The 21,453-nt window shown below is 35.0% G+C and overlaps 1 protein-coding gene across 1 annotated transcript in view; it reads right to left on the bottom strand.

Annotated features, from left to right (window-relative positions):
* The window catches only part of LOC140444179 (A disintegrin and metalloproteinase with thrombospondin motifs 2-like), a 95,346-nt gene extending 86,516 nt beyond the window's left edge, over positions 1-8,830 (bottom strand). The window contains exons 1-3 of the mRNA XM_072535893.1: positions 8,537-8,830; positions 6,635-6,918; positions 1,790-2,130 (exon numbers count right to left, since the gene is read on the bottom strand). Of these exons, the coding sequence (XP_072391994.1) occupies positions 1,790-2,130; positions 6,635-6,918; positions 8,537-8,740 (829 nt within the window). The 5' untranslated portion in view covers positions 8,741-8,830. The remainder of the gene's footprint in view (positions 1-1,789; positions 2,131-6,634; positions 6,919-8,536) is intronic.
* Positions 8,831-21,453: the final 12,623 nt, after the last annotated feature.

Raw genomic sequence — 21,453 nt, 5'->3', positions numbered from 1 at the left:
AATAATAAAAGTAAAATGTAATGCCATGTCTCGCAAAACAAGAAACCAAAAAAGGTAGATCGATGGAAGGCAACCGTATATACGTATTTCTGACTATTGGTTGTCTTTAGTACGATGCCGCCAACTTAGAAAAGGAGCATGTTAACTGATGAAAGGATCACTACAGAAGCAATGCGACTAATTTGTGGCATTAGACTTAGAAGACGCGCGTTATCTTACTGAAAAAGATCGTTTCGACGGCCGTCTAGAGGCAGTAAAGTGGTTTGTAAGATGTCATCAACATAACTCGCAGCTGTCAGACCACCTCGAATAAACACAAGTGGTGATCGGCTACGACAGGCAATAGCCCCCAAACCATTTCTTCAACTGTCCTGTGTGCATGGCTTTCAACAGGAAAAATGAGAAAAAAGAAGTGTTTTACAAACAGACTTGTGTTTTTTTTCGATAGAGGAGTTTTACTCTTAAATTAAAATATTTATTAGTATGGTAATATCCTTTATGTTCCATTTGTAGATAATGTTTGGAAAATAAATATTTTAATTATTCAGATAAACCTTTTGTGTATGGTAAAATTAAATACCAAAACGTTCGAACCAAAGTGTTCGATTCTTGCATCCTTCCCGTTCTCACTTACGGAGCTCAAACCTGGACATTCACAAAAAAGAACATGGACAAGATTCGAAAAACTCAGCGAGCCATGGAACGACAGATGCTTGGTATCTCACTAATAGATCGGCAAACGAACGAAGCAATCCGGAACAAAACAAAAATAAAGGACGCCGCGAAACAAGCAGCTAAATTAAAATGGAAATGGGCTGGACACAACGAACGTCTCGAAGATGGTAGATGGAACAAAGAAGTCGGAAACTGGCGACCGTACGATGCGAAGAGACCAAGAGGAAGACCTCAAATGCGCTGGAGCGACGATATCAAAAGAGTCGCAGGACCAATGTGGAAACGCCTAGCACACAATAGGGATGAATGGCGAGAAATGGGAGAGGCCTTTATTCGACAATTCGGATAGAAAAAGGGCTATAAAAAAAAATTAAATAAGTGCTTTATTAGGTTTATTATCTGCTGAATTTTTCGTTTTATTGCAATGTCTATGAATGCTTGATTTAGAGATTTTGTTAACGAGATGATAAGCATAATTATTTTGTAAAAGTGGATCTCTGTATTCTATATCTGATAATTGTATCGCTTTATCAGCAAGTCCGGTTACTACCTATTTCTTTGGTAAATGGAATGATGCTAATTAAAATTGGTATATCTTGCAGACCAGGTATGTTTAGTATACCAATCAGTACGAATTATGTTATCCTTTCAGTGTAATATAATGTTAAGGAAAGTGATTTTACAATTGTTTTGTACTTCAGAAGTAAATTGTATTGGGGGTAGCTATTAAATTTTTCTGATCTGTAACGAAATAAAGAGTATTACGTAATATATAGTCAATGTATTTCTAAACTTTTTGTGACTGACAAAGACAAGTAGTAGGTTGCAAGTAAGAGAAAAGACGTAGAATCTAATATAAATATGTATCAGTAATTTAGAAAAAACCAAAACTAAAAAGCTAAGTAATTCCTCCAAAATCCAGCCAAAATAAGTCTGACCTGACAAGAATTTGCATAAAATTCGTTTATCCAAAGCAATGTTTCACAGGTTTTATTAATCTTTATAATCTTATTTTTTGATTAAAAAATAAAATATCAAAACAAAAAACTCGGAATATGAAGTCTGACCATGTTATTATTTCTTTCTTAAAACTAGAGACAAACTATACACTAACCTTCTATTAGATTAGGTGACCATGCAGTATCAAAAAAATACCCATTCGCCTCTTCATCGTCCACAATCGGATGCCACACTCCTCCCGGTATCGGAGAGGAAAACAATTCTTCAATCGACTGCTCCCCGTAGGCGGACGAGTTCTTCTCTACCATAGTCATTTCTTGTACCTCTGGAATGCTCTCTGTGGATAACTCGATATCCTCGTCGTCGTCGTAATCCTCTTGATCCTGTTCGTGATCGTCTCTGATGTCGAAAGTGTCGCCGGTGAGATTAAACACCCACTGGCTAGGGGTTGAGGGCGTAGTGGGTGCGGTGGACCGTTTGAAAATATGGGATTTGCTGCAATTTGGTAATTGAGAGTTAGTGGCATTAATGTGTATTTTGGTTAAAATGTGTTTAGGGAATATATGGGTATAGATGTGGTGTTGTCAAATTTCCTCAAATTTCCAAATCCATTTCCAAATAGATTGGATTCTTTAATTGAAAAACTAGCAAACTACCATAATATTTTTTTATTGTACTATGAAAAAAGCTTAATCAAATTGGTAAGATTTATTTATCCGCCATTTTGTCTGGGACGCACATATTACAGTAGAGTCCATGGTTCTTTACTCGTGCCCCATTTTGGGCACATACACATACTTTATATTTATAGCCTGGCAAATATTAAATGAAACTATAAATCACAAATCACGCGTCGTAATTGGTCAAAAGTAGCCGAAATCACGTGTCTATCATGCGTTCTCGGAAATTTTGAATTCGATCATTGGCGGCGCGTAAGTAAATATGTCTCCTTGCTGATCAGATCACTTTACATTGTAAGAATAGAATATTATATTTCTGCTTATAATAATAAAAATAATACATTTGGTCTAGTTTATAAAATAAGTTTTCATTCACATTAATAAGGTGTAAACTGAGCGGCGACGACACCATGGTGATAGCAGATAGTTTAGAGGGACTTCAGAGGCTAATGGACAGAGTAAACGAGTACAATCAACAGTACGGACTAAACATTAATACCCACAAAACGAAACAAATGATTATCAGCAAGGAGAATATAAATGGGGCTCATCTATACATTACTGGGACGCAGATAGAGCGAGTAAAACAGTACTGCTACCTGGGAACTATTATACACGAACAGTGGAGCAATGTACAGGAAATAAAGTGCCGCATAGGAAAGGCAAGAACAGTCTTTAACAAAATGAGCGCCATCTTCAAAAGTCACAACATATCTCTAGATACAAAAATGAGACATTTGAGATGCTACGTTTTCTCTGTGTTGTTGTACGGGGCAGAGGCATGGACGCTTACAGACACCACTATTAAAAAACTTGAAGCATTTGAGATGTAGCTTTATAGAAGAATGCTGAGAATATCATGGACAGCAAGGATCACGAACAAGGAAGTTCTAGAAAAAATGAAGAAGGAACCAAAGATTGTGTTTACGATCAAACGCATAAAATTGCAATATGTGGGACACGTTATGAGAAATCAGCGCCGTTACTCCCTGCTGCAGTCTATATTGCAAGGTAAAGTCAAAGGTAAGAGTGGACCCGGTAGAAGGAGAATATCATGGCTGCGGAATTTAAGAACATGGTTTAAGAAAACCTCAACGGAGCTGTTTCGAGCCGCAGCTAGCAAGGTCATGATTGCCAATATGATTTCCAACATCCGAAACGGATAGCAACCAGAAGAAGAAGACTGAGCGGATGTGTAGAAGTTGACTATGTACCTAAAGATGTAAAATACTCAGAGTAGTATATTCTTTTTATTCAGAACAATATTCAATTATTTAGTCTGTCAATAGAAAGAGTGCTAGCAGCTGCAAATGCTTGTTTGGTTTGTATGTACATAATGTCTTTTAAAAACATGCCAAAACATGTTTATTTGGAAGAAGTTATACATCGTCAGTCATGCATGAGATGAATTAACATGACGGGAGTAAACAGAATGAAACGCAATTATCGAGATTTGAAGCTTATGTTTGAGAAAAATTTTATTCTCTTGAGTGTCAAATAGCCGAGAAGTCTATTTAATAGCGGAATAAATCAATGTCCTGGTATTATGTCGAAATGTGTTTACACACCAAAATAAAGACACAACAGAATAGATTTTATTGTAGACTCAAGACAAGTTCTAAACATGAACGATACAATGGAGAAGGACTTAAAAATACAAACAAAAATAAAGAATATAATTAAAATATGCCTACATTAAACTAGAAAACAGACTAGAACACAAAAACATAAATGAAGAGTGGTAAGGGTGCAGAGACATCATGAAAGAAGCTGCTAAAGAATTACTAGGCATGAAAGCTAAACAAAGAAGAATGAAAACGAATGACTGTTTTGACGAGTAATGTTAAATTAAAATAAAGATAAAAAAGATTTAATGTTGCAACAGGGGTACAGAACCCGACAAGCAGAGGAGGAATATAAATAACTACGCAAGAAAGAATAGAAAATCCACTATAGAAAGAAGAGAGAAACTATGAACAAAGAACTTTAAGAACTACAAGATTTAAGTAAGTAAATGGAGACGAGAAAATTTTACCAGAAACTGAAAAAAAGCAAAACGTAATTCAAACAAAAGAAGTAAAGAGATTCTTCTTCTTCCTTCTTTTATGTAGGCTTTAAAGTTTCTTCTTCAATATTGGCCTAATAAATTGTTTAAATTATCACACCATCTTTTTCTTGGTCTGCCAATACTTTTTCGTCTATTTGGTGACTTTTCTCGTGCTATTCGTACTATCCTGTCCTCTACGATTCTACTAATGTGTTCGTTCCACTCCTGTTTACGTTTTGTCACCCATCCATTTATGTCCTCTATATCACCTGCTCTTCCTACGTTTTCGCTTCTCTCCCTATCCAACAGACTTTTCCCTAATATTCGTCGGAGTATTTTCATCTCTATTGTTTCTAGTAGTCGTCTCGTTTCAGATGTCTCAGGACTTGTCTCCACCGTGTATGTTAATATAGGTCTAATTGTTGCTTTATAGATTCTTGTTTTTGTGTGATTCTTTAAGAGATCCCGCCGCTTTACTTGCTTTTAAGCTATGTTGTTGTACTTCTTCCTCAACATATCCGTAGCTAGTTATATGTATGCCCAGATCTGCTTCCAGCTTTATTATTTTCCCACCAATTTCGATTTTACATCATATTGTGTATTTAAATGTTGTCATACATTTGGTTTTTTCTGATGATATCGTATTGTATTTCTTGGCTATTGTATTGAAGATTTGTGTAAATCTTTCGAGCTCGTCTTCTGTCTCGGCAATTAATGCGGCGTCATCTGCATATCAGAATATTTGGATTTCTTTGTTCCCCATTCTGTAACCATGACCTTTACGTACTGCTTGTATTATTTCTTCTATTGTTATATGAAAGAGAAGTGTTCTTAACGAGTTATCCTGTCTGACTCGGCTTTGTACTGGTATACACTGTGTTAGTTTTCCATTTATCTTGCCTGTATTCGATTATGGAAGTAGATATTTTCGATAGGTTGTATAATATTGATTGGTATGTTTCTTTTATACAGTAGGTGTAAGACATGTTTGACTAGGATGCGATCGAAAGCCTTTTTCAGGTCTATAAAACATAGATGCTGATTTATTGTACTCCATGGCCTTTCTGTGATTTGGCTTAGTACAAATACAACGCAGGATCCTCCGTATCTGAATCCTTGTTGTTCATTTGATAAAGTAAAAAGATAAGAAGGGTAATATATTGACAGAACAGCAAGAAAAACTAAGATGAAATTCCTGAATGAGACCGAAAATATTTTAGATTATATTCATATATGAGAGTTTGTAATACTCCATTTAACGTTTTTTATAAAAATATTGCTTTTAGTTATGTATTCTTAATATGCCAGACTAAATAAAGAATAAATTCTCCGCCACTGATACACTTCTTGGTAAAAGTCACACGGACAGCTAATTTATACGATAACTTTGTATATCACGCGTATTACTCATTTCATTATTTCTTTCTTTGTTGGAGTATAGCATCATTGTCTTCCACGCATGAAACTAAAGACATACCAGCTACAGCCTGTTATTAAGTAAAGATATATGTCAGTTTTATGAACGATAGGTACAAAAGGTCCTGCTTTTGCATTTTGCAGAAGTTATTTATACTACACAAACAGTTGTTTTGACAACTAATTGCCATTAATTAAAAAGTGTATTTTATTTGGCCATTAATTTACATACAAAGTTAACCTCATTCACACAGTTAAGAAATGGTTTGGTTTAAGTTGTCGCAAAAGTAAAAGAAATAACAAAAAGAAAATAATTTTATTGAATTTTTTAGATTATGCCTGGAAAACCATTACGTCACAAGTACAAGAACTCGTTTAAAATTTGAAAAGCCGTATTTTCTTAATGCAGTCTCTTTAGGATAAAAAAAATATCCAAAAGACTTGAAAATTAAAGTTTTTGGTCAATATGTGCTGCCGGATATTATTATTGGATCACAAGTATGGATTTTAACAATGGCCAATGTTTATGCAATAGGAAAGAAACGAAGAGATATGGATAGGCAAATGCTAAATATAAAATTACAGGATAAATGGATTAATGAAAAAAAGAGTACGATAGACAGATGACCTCAAAAACTTGAGAAAAATACCAAACTGATAGAGACTTACTGTTTACAAGAATTAATTTAATTTTGTATTAAATATAGATTTAACAATTTTTTTTTAATAATTAATATTTTTGTAGCGCGATCTTTTTTATTATTATCTTAACGTAACATTTACATAGTTAGATCTTTAGTAATGTTGTGTTTGATTATTAGTATCTGATAAGGATTAAACAACAATCAGAACTTACCTTTTGTAGATAACGTGTTCCCCCGTCGTTTCATCTAAAGGCTCCACAAAGTAAACAGCGAATCCAACATCAAAATAACCTCTGACGAGCTCCCCACAAAGGCTCACGGCTACTTTGGACGGCGCTTTAAGTCCTTTTATAATGCCCATATGGTAATCACATTTCTTGGGCTCCTGTAGGACGTGCGTTTCGTTAGAATGAAACCACTCGGTTCGGAGTCCTGGGGCGACGACTAAATTATCCTGCGGATCGAGCTCCGCCAGCCAATCTCCGAGTTTCACCACCTTTATCATTACAATTTAAGTTACGGTAGAACGGACAACTTGTTTAAGTGAAATAAATGAGTTTTGGTCGACGACTTAGCGGGAGATAACACTGGAATATTTAATATTGTTTGCCAGACTTGGATGAAAATGTATTTTTTTGGTTTAATTTAAACAACTAAAAATTTTTAGATATATTTGTTTATTCTAGATTGTTATTATAATAATTTTTTCTGAAAATATCTACAGAGTGGGCGTACTTGAACCTTGTTTTTGTGATCATCGAGCTCAATTTTTATTTATTGACTCTGAGCATAAAGTTGTTGACAATAATCAAACATTTCAACGGTTTATTACTTCTTCTGATTTGCAGAAGCTTAAACGTGCACTAGCGAGTGCAAAGATGGACTTTTTTATGATATTAATAATGATCCTGATTTTTTGACAGTCTTTCTTACCGAAACCTATAACAACTAAATATTAAAGCATTTTCTACTAAAAAAAAGTACTACAAACTGCTGAAAAAACATCCGTGTAATGGTTTAATAATGAATTAATGTCTTACAGGTCTAATCTTTCTCTTATTAAATACATTGCAGATGCTACTAAGGATCCCGATTTATTCAAAGTATATAAACAACAAAAATTTAAATATATTCGGCAATTACAAAATTGCTAAAAAGTCAGCTTATGTAATTTTATTAATAATTCTATTAATAAATCTAGAGACTGCTGGAAAATAGTGAATTTTGAAAGAAACAACACAAGATCCAATTCGGTATAACCTGATCTATCTCCAGACGAAATAAATCAATTTTTTTACCACAATTGCAGAGAATATAATTACATCTTCGATGTCGTCTTCAATTATAGAAATTATCCTTCTCTGGGCAAGTCCTTTTTTTTCGACCCGTTGTGGAAGAAGAGGTCTCTTAAATAATAAAGTCTCTTAGTAATTCTAATTGTAGAGAAGTTCACAAACTTATTCGCAAACTTTTAAAAGAAGCTTACCAAATAGTTTTAATACCTTTCACTCATCTTATTAATTTAATTCTATTAACTGGAGTATTTGTGGAAGTACTAAAATACTCAAAAGTACTACCGATCTACAAAAAAAGTGATTCCTAAAAAACCTGATGGTCCGAAAATCATTGGAGGATACGGATTTTGTTTTCTTTTGTAGAGCAATAAACGTTGATTTCAGCGTTCAACCATGATCTTGGTACTACTCCGTTTAAATATATGTCATTGAATATTTTTGTTAGTTGTTGAGTATTGTCGGTGTTAAATAGCTTTATAAGTTCAGCATAGGCTTTGTCAGGTCCAGGAGCTAAATGATCTGTTGATAAACAAATCCAGGGAGTCCAGGAGCTGATAATAAACAAATAATACCATAATTTTTAATGATCTTTAACTTAATTCAACAAAAAATTCTATTTATTTTAACTTTTTGAGCATATTTTTCTATATCCTGATTTTTATTTTATTTTTTTTAGTCATATTATTAATCTCTGTGGAAACTATCGATTTTGTTTCTTCTTTTTCAGCTAATAAATTCCGCTTAGTCCTCAAATCTTTTGTTGTTGTAAGATGTGGTTTTATAACATTATGAAACAAAGTTATTAATAAAATTACTTACCTTAATATCAACATCTTCGTGTACATTAGCCGACCTTTTCCTTCTCACCGATTTTATATCAATTTTAGGAAAAACACTTTTCACATCCTCAGCATTACTCAAATCTACCCGTAACTCACAATTTTCAATAAAAGATATAAAAGTAAGAAACACTAAAATAACATCAATTATATTTTGTCTGAACAGAAAACTTTGAACCCACATATTCTCAACATTTCATAATCACAGTTGGAGTTGCTTAAACGATTTTATTAGTGACTTAATTCTACAAAGCTATTTGTAATTGTCGATGTGCACCATTTAGTAAACAAGCTGCTGGCGCAACAAATTAGCGGTATTTGTTTTTATGATTGGTTAAATGGAGCTGGCGGCAGATACGCTGTAGAGGAGGCGGCATGAAAAGACGCATTTGTTGACAAATTCTACACTAGCTGTTTCAGTAGATGAATAATTTTTAAATTGTGAATTTATTATTTCCCTTTAACCATTAAAGCCTGAATTAATTTTTTAGTTAAACTGGTGGTTTTTTTACCAAGTTTAGTGTAGGAAAAATACAAATAAGCAGAAAAACTTATTAAATTTTATTTGTTTATTGAATATATGACAATCCGGATTCACTCCCCGCCTCTCGACGCGTTAGTGTTCTGAGCTGTTGGACGTGAATCCCTGTCCTGGCATTTGGTTTTCACCTCTGGCTGCGTTAAGTAGTTGAGTTACTGTGACCAAACGCCCATCTTGGTAGTTAGTATTCGCCTCTGGTTGCGTTGAGTAACTGAGTTACCGTTGCTAACTACCCATCTTCCTGTCTTTTGTTTTCTTTTTCCTTTTTTTGTTCTCCTGAAGAAGCTACATACAATTGTAGCGAAACGTCGAGATGAACCCACTTTTGGGTCACTCACAAATGACACGGTCCAAACCCGGAAGACGAATAAACTATAATTCTGACTCTGGCCACATTGGAAGCCTACGATTTCACTTATAAGATTTACTCTTTATGAAATACGACAAAGCATTCAATGCAGAGTCCAACATCGCATTTCTCACACTTCGTACGTCCTACTGAGCAGGCCCCTTTTCCTGTGCACCGCCTTCGTTTTTTGTTAGGAATAGGTATAATGATATGGTTAATACCATCGTACCTAATGTTGTAAGATATTCTGTTAAAGATAGATTATTTCTACTTGTTGTTGGTCTACCAGGTCTAATGGGAAACTTTCTGAATTTGGTTAGGTGAATAGTCGCGATTTCACGTCGAAAATTCAAATTAATTATCGGTCTTCCGTATCACTCCCGAACACTTATAAAGTATCCACGAATTTTACACTGCAGCATCAATTAACCATGTAAGTATCGATCAATACCATTTCTTACTACGAATACTTATATGGTATCTTGTTAAATTCTCATCCATTCTATCAGTGCCTCCCATAAACTTGTTATATATTCCAACAATATGTGGGCGAGGAACTTGGACAACTTTTTTTTCAGAATGTGAATAACGTTTTACTTGTTGAATAGGATGCACACTATATGAAGTTGATGCCATTGTTACGACGGCGTTATCCATCCATATTTTCAACATGGTACCATCTTCCTTGTCCATTTTTAAAACCAAATAATCTCCATTTTGTTTGGACATAGTTTTTTTATCGACAAGTAAAACATCTTGTGGGATTCTGTTCTCTCTTGTTGTTCCTGTGCCATCATATCTTTTTTCTTTTAAATACACCATTACATTGAATCCAGTAAAAAGGTTATCTACATAGATTTGGTAAGGCAGCTTTTGTTGTGGCAAAGTGTCCAACATCGTAAGGGGAGCAGCTGCCTTTTCAAAGGCAAGTTGGTAAAAACCGTTCGAATTTGTACTTTTCCTTTGATAGATCTAAAAATTTACAAGGTAACTAGTTTCGGAGTTAAGGCCATACATTATAACCGAATCTTATCGATTTTCTCCTAATGAATTGTTTACAATTATGGCGACCATAATATTTCACTATCGACTAATCATAATTCATATTTTTAGTTGGTTAATAATAGGGTATTGAGCGAAAAAGTCATAGAACTGAAACGAGAAGCTGCTACGTTTGGTCTATATATAAATGAAAGCAAAACAAAATATATGGAGTGCACAAAATCAAATGAACATGAGAATCTGAAGGTAGACAACCATACCTACAAATATGCCTCCACTTTTCCTTACCTAGGCTCAATAATAAATGACAACAACAACATCAGTCAAGAAATACAAGCACGGATTCTTAGCGGTAATAAGTGCTTTTATGCATACAAAGACTTAATGAAAAGTAAGTTACTGAATCGTGAGTCTAAGCTGAGAATCTCATCATCATCATATAACGGGGGTCCTACGGCGATTGCCGCTTCCCGCATTTCAGCCTCCATCTTTTCCTATCTCTCCAATCTCCCTCTTCTAAGCCTCTAGATTGCATTGTTTTTGTAATTTCTCTTCTCCAGGAATTTGGTGGTCTTCCCCTTTTCCTTCTTTCTGGCGGAACATACATTAAGGCTTTCTTTGGCCACCGCTCCTCCTCCATTCTCATCACGTGACCATACCATTGTAATTGCCTTCCTTGTATTCTATCTGAAAGAGTATCTCTAATTCCTGTACGGTTTCGTATTTCCTCATTCCTGATTCTTTCCATTCTCGATACTCGACATGACCTTCTAAGATAATCCATTTCCACAACGTCTACTTTATCTCGTTCATTCTTTGTCATCGTCCAACATTCGGCACCATATGTGGTAATTGTTTCTACAATTGCTCTGTATACGCGAAGTTTGGTATGCATCTTTATTTTATTAGACCACAGTAATGAATTTAGTATTCGGATGCATTTTTTCCCTTGGGTTATTCGGTTTTGTACATCTATCTTAACTCTGCCATCTGCTGATATGATGCTTCCTAGATATTTATACTGGTTGCAGCCTTTTATGACTGCGTTTTCAAGCCTTAGATCTGTGGTATTTCCTCCAATTTTTAAATATTCTGTTTTGCTTATGTTTACAGTAAGCCCCCATTTGGCATATTCCTCAAATAATTTTCGATTCATATAATTTATATCTTCCTCATCGGTTGCAACCACCACCTGATCATCTGCAAACAACAATGTATACAGAGTTTCTTGTCCCACTTCGATGCCCATAAATCTACATTTATTTCTCCAATTCCTCAATGCTTCTTGGACGTATATTTTAAAGAGTGTCGGTGACAAACAGCATCCTTGCTTTAGGCCTTTAGTGACTTTAAATTCATTTGAGGTTCTGGTTCCAATTTTTACACAACTAACTGCATTTTCGTACAATTTATATATCGCTCGGATATACGTCGAATCCAATCCGGACCTTTTGAGGACCTCAAACATTTTCTTTAACGGGACACTATCATATGCTTTCTCAAGGTCTATAAATACCAAATGGGTCTCTCTACTTCTTTCGACACGCTTTTCAATTATTTGTCGTAGGATAAATATATTATCAAGGCAGGATCTCCCGGTATGAAAGCCGCTTTGTTCTTCAATATCTTGTATCTGTCTTTCAACCCTCTTCTTTAATATTCTGCCGTACAACCGGCCCAGGCTGCCCAAGCTGAGAATCTACAAAACAGTAATTAGACCAGTGGTCACATATGGATGTGAAACGTGGACCCTCTCAACCACTGATGAAAATAAATTGAGAATATTTGAGCGCAAAATACTAAGGAAGATATTTGAACCAACCCAATGCAGCGATAGATCGTGGAGAATTAAAATGAACCACGAGCTGGATGAACTAATGCAGAGCGCAGATATTGTCAGATTTGTAAAATCACAAAGACTAAACTGGCTTGGTCACCTAGAAAGAATGCCAGATAATCGAGCTGTAAAAGTAGTCCAGAGATGGAAGCCCCAAGGAAACAGAACAAGAGGAAGGCCCCGTAAAAGATGGATAGACGACGTAGAGAGGGATCTTAAAACCATGAATATCAGGCAGTGGCGAAGGAAAGTATCCGACAGGGCAGAATGGAAGAACATTGTTAAGCAGGCCAAGACTCACAAAAGGTTGTAGCGCCATTAGAAGAAGAAGAAGAAGAAGAAAAAGTTGGTTAATAATATTTGAGAAAAGAACTCTGAAATTTTTTGATTACTGGTCTCAATTTCCACATTTTATCATTTAAATATATTTGCGTATTATCAGCACAATGTATGAAACACATTATTTGAATAAACCTGTTGCGACACATTGCATCCTTCACCATTATATCGGAAATGTCTGCTCCATTGTCCCAATAAAACCTTTTTGTAGGAAGACAGTTGTACAGACACAATCAAAATACTCAAAAAACATTTGAGCTCGTCCAAGATAATCTTCGGATCAGGATAAGTCACAAAAAAAGAGCGAATTTTCTGGTTTCGTCTAAAATATGGCCTAGCATTTTGTTATCGAAATACAACTCAAATAAATTTATAGGGCTCATATTTTTAAATTATGAGTAGTCTGCTTTGCGAAATTGGAATGTTTTACAAAATCTCCATCGATCCAAGTTCCTTTAGTATACTTTTTTCCCTTTAGTGATTTAAAAAAACTAGTATTAGGTTCTGTATCAACGGATGAAATACGTGGTGTTCGCTCGTCTTCCATCTCATTAAAAACGCTATTGTCTTCTGGTGCACCATCAGAATAACCCAGCTCAGCTTCTGCTAATATTTTTCTTCGGGACAGGTTATCTACAAATCCACCATTATCCTCGTCAGCCGAATCTTTACCAGTCAAAACCTTTGGATTAGGTGGACTTATATATATGCCAGTTAGATCATTGTCATCATTATAAACCATATCTATGGCTTCCTGGAGCGCCAAACCTCTACTGTAAATAAAAAATTAATTAGATCTCCTATTAGCCTAGTGTGACCATTTGGTAACAATGTGATTCAGTCTCATGTAAATTTTATGTTAATGGGTGAGGTTGCCTGTAATATTTTTTATGTTATAACCCACTTCCATAACTATATCAATAATTATTTAAATTTCCGGAAAGTCTTAATAGTAAACGAATAAAACTACTTACTCAAGTCTTGGTTTCATAATTTGCACTTCTAGACTATTCTTTCCTTCGAAACTGTTAAATGTAATACAGTAACAAATTGAATACACTGACATCTAGTAACGAAAGTTGAACTGAGGATAGATTTCTAGCGTTAAGTTGAGCTGCAATCAACATTAATTGATGGCGTGTTTGCGTAACCAAGTGGTCACACAATGCGTTGATGGGTTAATATCAGCATTTAAGGAAATATTAACAGTATTTAACAAAAGTTTAAACACAATAAAATGTAGGAAGAATAAAAAACTACAGAATTAATCTTATAGCTGATTTTGTATTGTTTTTTTAACAATTATAAAAAGTGAAAAAATCATTTTTTGCCTATAAAAAGTTTCTTATACGGTTTAGAGAAAAATGATTCAAATAAAAGTTGTAGGTCTTAAAAAGTTCTTTAGTTTATGCTATATTCCTAAATTAAATTACATAAAATATTGACCGGGATAATCGCAAAAAAACCCTTATTTTTGCAGTAACATAAATATTAATAACTGTCTTTTTTGCTTAATGACAAGTAATATATAACTACTCAGACCAAAGATCTACAACTAGCTAAAAGCCGTAATAACGAACAGTAATGCATTGGTCAGTGATCAGCGTAGTAGTCTCTGGGGGCTCGGGAGACCGAGACCTCGGAAGCCCTGAAGAAGACATCAAAGAGAATGTTGAAGCCTCGGCGCAATGATAATCGACGCAGTTTAACCCGGAAGACTGTTGAGTTTAGTATTAATTCTTGTAATAGTATTAATCGTAGCTCTAGGTTTTATATATGTATATATATATATATATATATATATATATATATATATATATATATATATATATATATATATATATATACTTTCTGTGGTTTTCCGGATTTGATTCCGCGTTGAATAATTTTGGTTTTGAAAACCATTATTTTGACGACGTTTCGGCAAGGTCGCACTTGCCATTGTCAAGTCAGGTAGTGACGTTTCAGGTAGAGCATGCCTAACTCTCATGGTCGATGTGGTTACTTATAACGGTCCTTGGCAAGGCTTCTTGTAATTGGTCCTGTCTGTGTGTAGGTAGGAGAAGACCTACTCGTCGGTCTTGTGACCTGATGTATTTTTAACTTTTTTTTTTCATACCGTTTTCCATGTTGTTAGAAGCCTTTGAGCATCATCTCTTTAGTTTAGACCGTTAAGATTTTTTTCTATTTCTATGGATTCTCTGATTTTCTCTGATTCTCTGATTTCTTATTTTCTTTTAGCTTCAATATTAGCTAGCATCGTAGTTTGGTTCAGGTTTATTTTATGTCCTGTGTTTGAGATATGTTGTGCAAGGGACGGCATTTTTTTTTCTTCTTTCGTTCTTCAGAAAAATGCATTTAAAAAAATCGCATAAAAAAGACATTATTTTCCTTGAAAAAGTAGGGATATGTTCCGTAGGATTCTAAAATTACATAAAACCAAGACAAAAACAAAAAGTTTGCAAAAATTAAAAGTAACAGGCTGGATGATAAATTCAATACTTAATTAATTTTATTTTATGGGAAAGTAATAGGTACATATAGTTTTACGTTTACAGTTTGAATCATTATCGCTATCTGATAATGGTTTGCACCGTTTGCGAAGTGGCTCAAAATCATCTTCGTCAGAAGAAAGGGTTTCTGCAATACATATTTGCAATAACGGAGATGGATTTTCACATTATGTGTAGCTCTTTCTTTTTTGACAACTTAATAAGTAATTAAACTTTGCAGTAATGATGATAGAAATTTTTTATGTAGCGCACGATATCCTGACATGCAGTTCTGCAGCTCACGTTAAAATTTAATGGCTCGTTCAGAATTGGGGTCATTAATGAGAGAATGATTTTCTAATTGACTGCAAAGTTGAAGACCTTCTCGAATTAATTTGGCAGTGAGGAAGGTTGGTTTTTCTTCCTTATCATTACCATCTTCTAGATTCACGACGCCATCCAAAGTTAGATCTTAAGTTTGATCAATTATATCATGGTCACTTAATGCATCATCCACAAGCAATTCATCTATATCATTGTGGCTGAAGGAATTAAAACCATCTCCGCTAATTTTACGTTCCAAATTAATTATTTCATCTGATAGTACTGATGTTTGAATGGTTGCATTGCTTATTACACATGCTGGTCCAACCTTTTACCACCAACAATTTAAGTTGTTTAGTCTTATTTGAGCGGAAGAGGTGCAACATGAATCAAACAATAAAAAACAGAAAAATGCTTCCACACGTATTTTACTGTTAAGGTCCCATTTTCTAGTTTACTAACGATGGATTTGTAAGTTGCTTAATCTAATATTTTTTAAACGTTGCAATTAAGCCTTGATCTAATGGCTGAAAAAGGCTTATTGTATATTGGGCTCAAGAAATCGTATTTGAACGTTTGGATTTTCTAAATCTTCTTTCAAAAATTGATAGAGCGAATTCATCTGTTTTCGTTAGCGTCCATGCCTCTGATCCATATGTGAGAACGGGGACTATCAGTGTTCTATACAGCCTTATACGAGTTTTTTGAGACAGACGTTTGTTAGCTAAGTACTTTGATAGACCATGATAACACCTGTTTGCAATTATTATTCGCCTTTTTATTTCCTCAGATGTGTTATTATTGGGGTTAACCGATGTCCCTAGATATATGAACTCTTTGACTTCTTCGAAGTTTTGGTCATTGATGATTAAATTTGTGTCAACATTTCCAGCTCTTGTGTTTGTGTTAGTCGCCATAAATTTGGTTTTATTTTGATTTATCTGGACCCCATTCGTTCTGCTGCTGCTACTAGCTCGGTTAGTATTTCTGCAGTTCTTGCCCTAGTTCTTGTTTTAATGTCCACGTCGTCTGCATATGCTAGAATTTGGACTGATATATTAAATATTGTTCCCCTGCTATCTAAATTAGCGTCTCGTACAACTTTTTCTAAGGCGACATTAAAAAGCTGACACGCCAGCGCATCTCCCTGCCTTAACCCCCTATGTATTTGAAATGGGGTTGACGAGTCGTTTTGAATTTTTACTGCTGATAGCATCTGCGCCATTGTCACTTTTATCAAACATATGAGTTTTTTTGGAATTCCTAACTCATTCATAGCGTTGTAAAGACTTGGTCTTAAGACACTGTCATATGCCGCTTTAAAATCGACAAAAATATGATACATATCTATGTTAAACTCTTGCGCTTTTTCTGTCGTCGAAGAGGATCTGTCGTAGTGTAAAGATCTGGTTAATGGTTGAACGTTCACCCCTGAATCCTGCCTGATATTCTCCTAGAAACATTTTAGTATAAGGCTTTAATCTCTCGTGCAAAATATTTGACAATATCTTGTATGCTGTTCCAATGAATCATCCTCTCCAATAAATTGTTGGTATATAGAGTCTATATAGTTTGGGAAGGGTCAACCGTTTACTTTCCCCTATCTCTGCTTCTGCTAGTAGCTAGAAACATTTGTTTAACATAATTTAGTAGAGTGTAAAGTACCTACAATTTATACCAAAAGTACTGAGTACAAATAGTTTTTGAATTTTTAAATGAAACCCCCTGTAACTAATTAAGGAGCCACATTTTATTTAAGTGATTTGGGTTTTATCTTAATATTTTAAGCCGAGAAATCTACAGTTTAAAGTTCTTTTGTTACTTTACGGCTACATTGATTTTTCATTGCTTTTTAAATGAAATTTAAATTGCTTAATTATTCAGATCGTACGTTTTTAATTTATCGGCGCTAGAATATCTTTCCCTCATACTTGTTAACATGGCATTGACCGTGCAATGTGGCGTATGCTGTAACTATCATCTACCGCTACCGGTGTTTGGCAGTCCTATTAAACCTACATAAAAGCGTGACGCCTCCAACGTTTATTAAAGTACACGCTTTGAAACCTTGTTGAAATACTCGATAATTGTTTGGACACAATTTAAACCATCTGTCAAGTACAATAAAATAAAAATTTGTGAGACCTACAAAGAAATGTTACTGTCAGCATTTTCGAGATCGTATACTATAGTGTACGTTGGATTTAGAAAGACCCACAAAAACAATAAAAACGAAAAATTGACGTTTTTGGGTATAGGGGCTAGCGGGCTAAAATTGCATCGAGTCTTATTTTTCAATCACATAAAACGTAAACAAATAAAAAAAATTATTCTGGAGTGCGGGATTTTTCCTATCTAAAGCCGCGATTACACGATGACAATTGGCGAGACAATCGATAATTATCATCACGTGGTTGCGGATTAACGGAGGCCAGTCCAGTTGAACGAGAAGATGTTTATACGGGGCCAACTATTGCCATGGCAGTAAACAGCTAAAACATGGCCGACTGCTCGTCATCTGTTGTATCCGGTGAGGGAACTGGCAAAAAACAACACAGCACTACTGGCCTACAGCGTACACACAGCGCCAATTGTCGCGACAATTGAGATTTCGAGTGGTGGGGGGGGGGCTCACTGGACGCAGCTCATTGTCCTCAGTCTACTCCCGGAGACAACTGAATTTTGGGCCAATTGTAAGGGCAGTTGGCAAAGCAATTGGTCTGAAGTGTTTAGACGAAGACAATAATTTCATGCCAGTCAGTTGTCTTCTGACAATTGTCTCGCCAATTGTCATCATGTAAACGCGTCTTTAAGGGGGATACCCTTTATAACTAAAAAACGTACTTGTGCAATCAAAAGGTAGCAGTGTTAGATCGTTTAGCCAAATTCAAAATCGAAATTTCATGTTATAGGTTTTAAAGATTCGGCTTTAACAAAGGAATTTTCATATTGACCGTTCATATTGAACCAGTTCATTCAAATATTCTTGTTAAAAATTATCTCAGCTGTTTTTCTTGTTAAATATTTTTTCTTTTCATTTCATCAGGTCAGTGTCCTTTGTTTTTATTCATATTGTATTTCTAGAAGCATTTCTTATTTGTTTTTATCAGTACTAAACGTTTTGGGTAATATTTTTGTCCTCACACATTTTGCGTATCAATTTTTATAAAAAATGCAAATTTTTATTTATACTTGAACACACTAACATATATTTTGTTACCCCTTTCCTACAATTTATTTTCCCATTGTTCCTATGGTTTTCCGTAACGTTTCCACCGCCCCTATTGTTCTGTTATTTCCGATTGGATCTACCCACCGACATTTGATGTTTGTTGACTTAATAAAAGCACTTGTCTTCTCGGCGGTTATTGAAATGGTTCACCACGTCCTCAAACAGGCTATTGTTGTGCTTTGTATTGTGTGATTTTCTCAATCTCTGCTAGGAGAGATAAACGATAATTCAGGAAATATGTTTTATAAACTAGTTTTGTATATATATATATATATATATATATATATATATATATATATATATATATATATATACATATATATATATATATATATATATGTATATATATATATATATATATATATATATATATATATATGTATATATATATATATATATATATATATACTTTTCGTATCCAAAAATGTAGCAATAAGATTTGATAAAAGTAGAGGAAATAGAGAAATTAATATCTGATTATTTTCCAATTTTATTAATTTTATTAACTATAACTTATCACATTGTTATCAGTAAAGTTCAACTCTTCTTCTTTTTCTTAGACTTCCACCGTCCATTTTTGGAAGTATGCCTCACCAAACTCGTTCCATTGACCTTTCATCCTACAATTGACTCGGGGTTAAAATCATCAAGCAAACTTTAGCCCAACCACAAGTGTCTGGATGACCTCTGAAGTGATGTTTCTCACAGATCAGATAGGCTATTAAAACTTTTGAACCATATAAGACCGCGAGACCAGATGGCATATTTTCAAGGCTGCTTTAAGAAGGACTGGAAATAGTTATGGGTCCTCTGATCACAATTGAACTAGTCCCACTAGTAGTCTACAATTTCTAGCTAAAGAACCACCTTTAAACATAAGGCGACAACAATTATCACTTAACTACATTGCTAAAATTTCAATTCAAAAACAACATCCTCTTTTCTCTCAAAATTTTCACCCTGACATCCTCTCTTTTAAAAAGACAGCAAACTGTATAACTCTAATAAAAAGAAGAAAAATCACAAATTTTAACATGTATCAACTCAGTCTGTTGCTATATACAAATGCAATCTCTCTTCCATATACAACCCGCCTACTGACCATTGATCTAACACTAAGAAAGTATCCCAAATCAAATACAATCTTCTCGTTAATTAAACATCTTTTTGCAGAAATCATATCCCATTACCCCAACTACTTACAAATCTGTACCGACGCCTCTAAAACCCCAGATGGACATGCTTACTATTTTGATGAAGAAAACTCATACAGCATACACTTACCTACAAATTGTAGTATACTCACAGGCGAAACCAGAGCTATATATATGACGCTATAAAGTGCGTCATCATTACAGATTCACCAAATGCATTATTGAAATTAAACCAAATTTATACCACAAGTCCCATTATACAAGCAATAAAAAATGAATTAGAAATACTTTTTACAGGACACGGCTTTTATTTGGGTACCATCGCACACTGGAAACTGGGGAAATGAAAAAGCAGGTCAACTAGCAACTACAAGCTGTATCAATTTAAAAGATGCTACAATAATTACAAAATATCCTTATAGTGACATGAAACATCTGATTTTAAAATTTATTGCAATATCATTTCGCCAAATTACTGGAAAAATTCAGCAACCAAATCTAACCCAATACGCCCAAAGGTGAACAGCTCTTTGAATAACTCCACAAATAGACGAGATCAAGTAATTATAAACCGTTTAAGAATTGGTCATAATGCTGTCACACACGAATTTTTAATCAGTAAAGGTCCACCACCTTAGATTTGTGAAAAGTCAAAGACTGTCATGGCTGGGACATCTTCTTCTCTTCTTCTCGTGCCACTCCTAGCGGAGATTGGAAATCATCATGGCCACTGCGACTTTGTTAGCAGCGCGCCTAAAAAGTTCAATCGAACTACACCCGAACCATTCACGTAGATTACGAAGCCACGATATTTTTCTTCTTCCCACACCTCTTTTGCCTTTAATTTTGCCCTGCATGATATTTCTTAAATGGGGCTGGGACATGTGCAGAGACAAAACGATGCAAAAACAACAAAGAAAATGTTAGAATGGAAGCCCATAGGAAGGCGAAAAAAAGGAAGGCCCAGAACGAGATGGTTGGATGACGTGGAAGACGACCTGAAAACAATGAACATAAGACAATGGAGAAGAAGGGCACAAGAGAGATCTGAATGGAAGGACATAGCCAGACAGGCAAAGACCCATCCAGGGTTATGATGCCAAAAGAAGAAAGGTCCACCACCAATTTGCAACAACTGCTCCACTTCATTGACAGTGAAACACTTCCTGTTTGATTGCCCCTGTTTCCAAAATCAAAGAAAAATGTATGGAATTTCAGACGACCTCAAATCCATTCTGGCAGATAAAAATTTAAATCTATTAAATTATTTAAGAGATACAAAAATGTATTACACTATTTAAGGTAGAGCTGGTTCTTAAAAAACTGATACGACTCTAAAGCCGCGTTTACACGATGACAATTGTCATCAAGTGGTTGCGGATTGTCGGAGGCCAGTCCAGTTGAACGAGAAGATGTTTATACGGGGCCAACTATTGCCATGGCAATAGATAGCTAAAACATGACCGACTGCTCGTCATCTATTGTGTCCGGTGAGGGAACTGGCAAAAAAACAAGACAGCACTACTGGTCTACACCATTCACACGGCGCCAATTGTCGCAACAATTGAGATTTCGAGTGGTGGGGGGCTCACTGGGCGCAGCTTATCGTCCTAAGTCTACTCCCGGG

The sequence above is a fragment of the Diabrotica undecimpunctata genome, chromosome 6, assembly GCF_040954645.1.
Source record: "Diabrotica undecimpunctata isolate CICGRU chromosome 6, icDiaUnde3, whole genome shotgun sequence".
Classification (NCBI taxonomy): domain Eukaryota; kingdom Metazoa; phylum Arthropoda; class Insecta; order Coleoptera; family Chrysomelidae; genus Diabrotica; species Diabrotica undecimpunctata.
This window is presented reverse-complemented; position numbering and strand designations above follow the sequence as displayed.